The 8,503-nt window shown below is 52.7% G+C and overlaps 1 protein-coding gene across 3 annotated transcripts; it reads left to right on the top strand.

The window, feature by feature from the left end:
- The first annotated feature begins 85 nt into the window (after nt 1-85).
- Nucleotides 86-8,063, top strand: boka (BCL2 family apoptosis regulator BOK a). 3 transcript variants are annotated; one of them, XM_086171463.1, is made up of 6 exons: nt 88-523; nt 759-830; nt 931-1,136; nt 2,606-2,734; nt 5,092-5,271; nt 6,960-8,063. In XM_086171463.1, coding segments are annotated over exons 1-6 (780 nt in total). In that variant the 5' UTR covers nt 88-521; the 3' UTR covers nt 7,151-8,063. The 3 variants fall into 3 exon arrangements, with proteins under 3 accessions (XP_086027741.1, XP_086027589.1, XP_086027667.1); XM_086171541.1 differs by having other exon boundaries at nt 94-523; nt 5,092-5,255; nt 6,960-8,061; XM_086171615.1 differs by lacking the exon at nt 5,092-5,271 and having other exon boundaries at nt 86-523; nt 6,960-8,061.
- The last annotated feature ends 440 nt before the right edge of the window (nt 8,064-8,503 follow it).

Raw genomic sequence — 8,503 nt, 5'->3', positions numbered from 1 at the left:
CAGATCAGCGGGCATTCCTCAGGCAAGCCTTGACACCGTCAGCCAGGGTGGGGCAGAACCTTCAAACATCAGGAAGTGGAACCCGGAGTCGCAGCGTCCGACCTCCACATCTGCTCCGGGACACGAATCACGGAGCCGAGACGAACGCACATCCGGGTCTCTTCTCCGAACGCGGACGAATAGCCTCAGTCCAGAAGGTTCTTCTAGAATATCCACGCTCAGAAACCGCCGATGCGGCTTCTCGCCATGTCTGCATGAATGTGAGGCTCTGAGCAGGTCAGGTGTCTCCTGCAGCTCCGCGGTCCTCTTGTCGACACCGGACCATCTGACCGCCACCAGACCCCGCGGAACCATCGGCTCGTCTACGCAGAACATCTCAGAAGCCCGAATCCAGAAGAAACTCAACATCTGAGATCTGGAGGTCAGGGGTTGGACCAGGAGGAGCCCAGGGGAACCGAGAAGAACGGGTTCCTTCGAAAAGCCGCCTGTGGGCGTCAGGCTGGAGAGAAGCCAAGCAGTTCATGTGAGATTTGACAGGATAGTGTGTGTGTGTGTGTGTGTGTGTGTGTGTGTGTGTGTGTGTGTGTGTGTGTGTGTGTGTGACAGAGAGAGAGAGAGAGAGCGCGCTGAGGGCGGAGCGTGCGCGCGCGTGTCTCTATCTCCGCCCTTGGCTCCACCAGCAGAGCCTTAGAAGGACTGGCGTCTCCTCAGACGAGCTGCGCTCCTCCTGCTTCCTCAGGTTCCTCCTGCTTCCTCAGGTTCCTCCTGGTTCCTCCTGGTTCCTCCTGGTTCTTCCGGCGCTCCTGTGCTCTGCGCCCCTTCGTTTCCCGGTGAGTTTTACTCGTCGATCTCCTGCAGCGGCCCCGGCGTCCAGGGTCCGACCGTGCGCGCACACAGTGACCCGCGTGCGTGTTGTGTTCCCCGGGACAGGCTCGTGGACGCGCATGCGCCGGCCATGGAGATGCTGCGCCGCTCCTCCGTGTTCGACCGCTCGCCCACCGACAAGGAGCTGGCGGCGCAGGCCAAGGCGCTGTGCCGGGACTACGTGCACGCCCGGCTGCACCGCGCCGGGCTGGGCTGGGCCAAACCCGAGCCCGGGGCGCTGGGGGAGGTGTCGGCGGTCCTCCTGTGGCTCGGTGAGTCTCCGCGTCCTGGAGGACCGGGTCGGGGCGAGGAGGAGCGTCGTGGAGCGGTAAAGTAGAGTTTTGACGCGCCTTTCAGTTCCAGAGGGTCCGGATCCCGGAGGACCTGAGGCAGGGGGCAGGGAGCAGGGGGGCAGGGGGTAGGGGGCAGGGGGGTAGGGGGGCAGGGGGCGTGGAACTGACACGAAAGGGGCGTGGCTCAGGTGAACGGACCGATCTCTCTAGGGTTCTGGAACCTTCTTGGACCTTCTGTGTTGGCCTGAGGGCAACGGGATCACCTGTGTGGTGTGACAGCGAGTCGGCCCCGAACGTTCCCCCGAAGGACCCCGGAGATACCACGACGCCGGGTTGCCGGCCTCGGTCTTCACAAACCCAACCTTCCGTCTGGACGGCGGCCCCCGGTCTGGAGAAGGTGTGAGGAGCAACCTGCCGGATCCTGTCCCTTCTGCAGGGAGGAGGTGGCGCCGAGCCGTATCTGCTGTCTGATTGAGCTGCTGCAGAAATACGAAGTATAAGTGGAGACGGAGGAGGAACGGCGTATGCTGGGGTTCGGGGAGCCGGCAGACCTGCTGGTGACGGTGGGGAGGTTCTGGACCTCCACCGCTGATTGGACTCACAAGTTTGTTGATCATAAATAGTCTGAAGGTGAAGCTAGAGACGGAGGAGCTGGAAGGCTTCGGCTCTCACGGTGAGACTTCGGTCGACGCCGGTTTTTCTCTTTCCGACCTCCGTGGAGATCCAGCTGGAAAGCTTTCTCCAACATGCAGAACAATGGAGATCCTTTGACCTCCGTGTTTCCCATCACACCGAGGAAAAGCAGCGGGTCTTAGACCTTCAGTTCGGCTCGTCGTTCCCCGGAAGCTTCACGCCTCCGGCTGGACGTGTCTTTGTCAACCTTCTGTTTGTTCTGCTGAATCGTGTGTGGAGGTCGAGGTGGAACCGCGCTCCAGCGTGTGCTTTGAAGGAAAAGATCTTGATGCCACCGGGCATTGAATGGAACCGCTTATGTTTCTTCTCTTTGTGAATACAAGAAGGTGTGTTTGCCAAACACGATTGTCACAGTGCCGCAGGGAGTTCCTCCCTCCGGGTTCAGGATTCGGACCGGCTGGTTCTCGGTTCTCCGCAGGATTTCATATGACAGAAACTGCGGAGCAGAGGGGACCTCCGACACCAAGAAGGCCACCTCTTTCTGACGGGACCTGAAGGAAGTGGACACATTACTCTCAAGACCCATCAGGGTCTGAAGCAGCTGCTGGACTGAGACCAGTTGGCTTGGTCCCTCAGAGAAGGTCGCCTGCCAACGGCCGCGTCCCCTCGTGGGCCGAAGCTTTGGACAGCTCTGGAAACAGCCGGAGTAGAAAGTAGAGGAAGAGCGTTTGGTTTTTTATTAAACGTTGGGTTTCAGCAGAAGAACCCGGGGATCTCCGAGGATACTAACTTTGAGCCTCTGTGTCTCTGTTCAGGTGATGAGTTGGAGTACCTTCGCCCGAACATCTACCGCAACGTGGCCCGACAGCTCAACATCACGGTGGCGTCGGAGAGCGTGGTGTCCGACGCCTTCCTGGCCGTGGCTGCGGACATCTTCTCCACAGGTGAGTTCCACCGTACGGAAGGAGGACCCTGACACGCAGGAACCCACTCCCTGTTGGGTTCTCCTCAACCTCCGTCCAGGATTCAAAAATACACAAAGCTGCTAGACGGAGGAAAGGAGATAAGGAGACTTGGTGCTGGAATGAGGAAGTGCAGCAGAGAAAGCGGTCAGCAAAGAAGAAGTGGGATACTGAGAGGACTGAAGAGAACAGACAGGAGTTCAGGGAGATACAACGTAAGGATAGAGGTAGATAGATAGAGGTAGCAAAGGAAAGACAAAGGGCGTATGATGACTTGTATGCTCGGTTGGATAGTAAGGAGGGTGAGAATGATCTATACAGGTTGGCGAAACAGAGAGATAAAGATGGAAAGGATGTACAACAGGTCCGGGTGATTTAGGACAGAGAGGGAAATGTATTGACAGATGCTAGAAGAGTGATGGGAAGATGGAAAGAGTACTTTGAAGAGCTGATGAATGTGGAAAATGAAAGAGAGGCAAGGGTAGAAGAGGGGGACTATTGTAGACTATAAAGCAGCACAAATTAGTAGAAGAAGACTTTCAGCCAGAATGAAAGGAAAGGTGTACAAGACAGTGTTGAGACCAGAGATGATGTTTGGACTAGAAACTGTTATAATGATCAAAAGACAGCAGGCAGAACTAGAGGTTGCAGAGATGAAGATGTTGAGGTTCTCTTTGGGAGTGACCAGGATGGAGTGGATCAGGAATGAGTCCATCAGAGGAACAGCACATGTTAGATGTTTTGGAGAGAAGGTCAGAGAAGCCAGACTGAGATGGTTGGGTCATGGACAGAGGAGGGATAGAGAATATATTGGTAGACGGATGCTGGAATTGGAGCTGCCAGGCAAGAGGTCTGCAGGAAGACCAAAGAGAAGATTTATGGACTTAGTGAGAGAGGATATGAAGGTAGTTTGTGTGAGAGAGGAGGATCCAGAGAATAGGCTTAGATGGAGAAAGTTGATTTGCTGTGGTGAGCCCTGAAGGGAAAAGCTGAAAGATGAAGACAAAGAAGAAGAATCCATCTGCAGAGCCTCAGATATAAATGCAGTGGAGATAAAACCTTGGTCCGTTTTACGAAGCAGAGAAGTTCTCCACGTTCTCCATGAAATGAAGCCCTTAGAATCTGCTCAGCATTCCATCCAGATCCACCTCTTTGTCTGATTACTGGAGAGGAACCGCGGTTGGAACACTCAGTCCATATTAGGAGAACATGTTCCCACACACACACACACACACACACAACCACACACACACACAGGGGCTCAGCACCAACCTCTGACTGTCTCCTCTGTGAATCCAACGATCCAGTTCACTTCACTGAGTTCACAGAGGAAACAGGGTCACTGGCAGACCCGAACCCAACCAGATCCTTCAAACCCAGGTCCTTCACGGGTTTAGTCCCATGTGCAGTATCTGCTGATGACCGGGCCTGAATCTCCAGATGGTTCTTGGCCTCTGGTGAGAAGAGGCCTGGGTGGTTCAACCATTCTTCACAACTGAGGAGGAAGTTCTGAGAAGCAGAAGATTAGGACCACAGGGTTATCTCATGTGGAGGAACTCTGCCCCGGATGTCCTGTCCTGATGCCGGCCACCAGACAAGGGGGTTACAATGAAGTACAACCTCCTCTGAATGAAGTACTTACAGTGCAGTAGCATCATCTTCTCTGTTCTCATCTTCTGTTCTCATCTTCTTCTGTGGAACATCTAGCAAATGTACTGATTTGTCAGTTGTAGGTTCTCGTAAAGATTGCATCAGGTTCTAGAACTCCTGAATGTTCCACATGTCCTTCTGCTCAATGCATATGTGGTCTCCATCTGAGATCTTGGGTGGGAGCGACCAGGGCCCAAAACATGGCATTCCACATTTCTAGAGAACCCGGCCTTCACGAGGAGTCAGAGACAACCTAGCTTTAGGAATCTCAACAGGGACTTGAAGACACATCTGCAAGCCCTGATCTGTTCTTCTGATATCTGCTTCGCGTCACTTGGATTGAGAAGACCTTCCCTTTTCTTCATCGTAACTCGCCAACGCTGTGAAGGTCCTTCTCCGAGGCTCCTCGTCTGCTTCAGAGAAGTGAGAAGGACAAGAAGACGGGGTCCTCAGACTGATGCTGTTTGGCCTGAGTTTATGTATTGGACTTTTAGAGACCTCTTGTAGCCTGAGGTCAGACAGGCGATCTTCTCACTGGTGGAGCCTCGGGCCCGCCAAGAGCTGTGCCTCCAGCCTCTGCGGAAACGTTCTACGTCCTCCTACCCCTCAGGAGCTCCTGGGAAGAACCTGATCGTGGACCTCACGCATCGAACCCGAGACCCACGGAGGCTCTCTTTGTCCCCTGGCAGGTGTGACGTGGGGCAAGGTGGTCTCTCTGTACGCGGTGGCGGGCGCCTTGGCGGTCGACTGCGTGCGGCACGGACACCCGGCGATGGTCCATACCATCGTGGACTGCATGGGGGAGTTTGTCCGCAAGAGTCTGGCCTCCTGGCTGAAGAGGAGAGGAGGCTGGGTAAGATCTGCTCCAGGTGTGTCCTACTTGGTCACAGCTGCTTCGCTGCAGCCAAGTGTGTGTGTGTGTGTGTGTGTGTGTGTGTGTGTGTGTGTGTGTGTGTGTGTGTGTGTGTGTGTGTGTGTGTGTGTGTGTGTGTGTGTTTATCCTCATATGGAGGTGTCATTTCATTCGTCATCAAACACTACTCATCGAAGAATGTCTTCATGTCTGAGGCCATGTGTGTAGAAGTCACAGCTGCGAGCTGAACACACACACACACACACACCTACAAAGTCGGAATAAGACTGTCAACATGGAAGCAAAATAACAATAGACCAGCCTTGAGCTAGAAGATACTTCTTTTGTGCTCAGATTTGATTTGTTTTCTAATTGTTTGCGGCTCTTGTTGCCACGGTGACGGTGTGTACATAGAGCCTTCCGTGGAGACCCACTCTAGAGACCCTCTATGAAGACCCTCTGTGAAAGATCCATTAAGAATACCCTCTCCGGAGACCCTCTCCGGAGACCCTCTCCGGAGACCCTCTCTGGCCGGAGCTGCCATGAAAGCTGCTGCTGTTTGTGAGGCCGCGGCAAACAGGATGGCGTTCCAAAGTCCGAGTCCAGCTCCTCGCAGCCGTCCAAAGGCCAAACCTCTGCCGTGTCAGTTCTGGTGTTCTGTTGTTCTTCACCGTGCAGAGAGAACGACGTGGAATGGCTACACCAGTCGCAGAGCTGTGGTAGTATGTGACGTTGCCATGGTAACGCCAACACACAAGGTCCGAGGCCGATGAGTCACCGGACCGTGTCGGACATTCCGTCGTCATCCGTGGGTTTAGGAGGACATTAATGGTTCATTATGACTTTCTGTTCGGTCCCGGGGGGGAGACACTTTCAGCTGGATAAAGATGAGAACGTCCAGCAGGTTCTGCTCCTCTGGAGAGGGAGCACAGCCGGGGAAACCTCTCCGGTGGACCCAGGCTCCGCATCCAAATGGTGTCTACGGAGAGGATAAGTGGAGTGTGACAAAGTGGTTGTATAACCGACTCAGAGGGGCCTTCTTGCTGCCCATCTGCCTGGAAGAACCTCACACTGACGGATCATGGCAGAGGATCCTGCAGAAAGCTAAGGGAAGCTCTGAAGAAGGGGAGGTGTTTTGCTCTCCGTGGTAGGTTTGCAGCTCTCGGGATGGATGCCGGAAGTGTCGTTACAGCAGAGTCCTGCGGTCGGAGCTTGGAGAAACGGGCTGAAAAGATGATCCGATTCAGCCCGAGGTTGCGATCAGTATTCTGCACACTATCAGATGGTCTCCTGAGTGGAGAATGAGACGTCAAACACAAACAATGCGCGGCAGGAGGAGACAATGGCTGCCACATTTGGTGCCAGAAATGGGATTCGGATCCGTGGATCTGACAGCATTCTGAAATTTCTTAAGGGCTTTGGTCTGAAGGTCATCTTCTTACAACTTTGGTCGTCTTTGCTGTATTTGTGTGTATTTTAGGTACCTAGGGTATATTCCATGGACTTGCTGCGCCTCCTCACAGCTGCAACATCAAACGAGCATTGTTGGTTTGGTCACCGAGTGACGAAGAAGTCTGACGTTGTCCAATAGGAAGACGAGCTCCAGACAAGGAGCTTTGTTTGTATTCAGAAGACGCGCCGTTGTTTGTCGCGCAGACGCGTCGGTTCGAGTTGTAACGGTTGTGTGTTTGTGTGTCTCCTCAGATGGATGTGACCAAGTGTGTGGTGAACACAGATCCCAGCTTCCGCTCCCACTGGCTGCTGTCTTCTCTGTGTGCCTTTGGACTTTACCTGAAGGCCAGCCTCCTGTACCTCCTCAGGGAGAAGTGACGACCAGACCAGGAGTCCCTGACTTAGGATTGTGTTTACACTTGTTTGCACTGAGCCCTCACTGATGACCCCTGACCCAGCTTTCTCCGGTCCACCCTATTTATTTTCGGTCGTTACTCGGCGGGACGTGTTCTGAGTGACATTTCTGTCGCGCTATTGATATAATCCTTGTTTTTTAGCTCCCCAGCCTTTTCTCCTTCTGTTCCTTCATTCTGGACCATGCAGCCTCGTGCCTCCTCTCCTGGTTGGAAATATATTTTGACACATTATGTCAACAAAAGGAGAAAGTGAACATTTCAACCTCTTATCTTTGCTTTGTAGAAGCAATAAAATGTCGGGCAGCGCCTGTCCTCGAAAGGCTGGTCCCCCCGCCCCCAAACCAATGAATGGCTTTTCTAAGGAACTGGCGATGAATCTTTAACTCACCCATCAGCCATCAGCCACCGTAGCTCCACTTTTAACATTATCTTGAAAATAAGGATGACAATGCAGATACGTTTTGTTTCCATTTGGGAAAATATTCCCAACTGTTATTCATGAACTTGCGAGTGAATCTAGGTGTTGGCTTTTCATGGTCCCTGAATCAAAGTGGAACTCACCACCACCATTCAACATCTCGAAGGGGTTCATGTTTGTCTAAGTAAAGGTTAAAGAAATGTTCTTTCAGCAGTGATTGAGGCCTCACGGTGGTCCACCCTGCCGCCTCCACAGTTTCACCGCCGCCCCCATGCAGGCTGGAAGCATGTTTTGTCTGAGCACTTTGATAATATTGCACGTCACGAGTAGAACTTATTCTATGAATAACTTCACTTTGATAGGACATTTAGCCGTCAGACTCCTGGAAACAAATGATCCAGTGATTTGTATGTACATGTCCATGTTTCCATGTACACTAGCTTGAATAAATGTTTGTTGACAGAAACTTCTTTTTGTGTGTATGTTCACGATGCTGTTGTGAGCTCAGGAGACTGCATTAAATCTTCAGGTTTTGAACAATGAGTTTGATTCAGGAGCAATTTGTACACACATTTCAACATGAAAACCTTGGAATGATCAGCTCTACATCTAGGGAGGCTTTGTCTCAGTTGGTAGATCAGATGTCCCTCTGATCTGAGGGTTTGTGGTTCAATTCCTGGCTTCTCTTGTCTGCTTGTCAAAGTGTCCTTGGGCAAGGCACCGAGCCCCAAGTAGCCCTTGATGGCCTTGTCTGGGCCTTGTGTGGCAGCTCATAGGCGAGTGTGGGAATGGATGAATGGGATCCAGTAAAACTTAAAGCACTGTAGCGCTGTGTTCACCACACACTTGGCACTGTAGAAGAGGAGAGCGTTCCCCATGGTCACCAGAAGAATGCAGAGCAGATCTGGTTCCTCTATGTTCACCAGGACATTGCAGAGCAGCGCAAACCTATCTTACTGTAG

The sequence above is a fragment of the Fistularia commersonii genome, chromosome 1, assembly GCF_037954325.1.
Source record: "Fistularia commersonii isolate RoL2024-O1a breed Wild chromosome 1, RoL_Fcom_v1.0, whole genome shotgun sequence".
Classification (NCBI taxonomy): Eukaryota; Metazoa; Chordata; class Actinopteri; order Syngnathiformes; family Fistulariidae; genus Fistularia; species Fistularia commersonii.
Note: the sequence above shows the minus strand (reverse complement) of the source record. Positions and strands in the feature narration are given on the sequence as shown.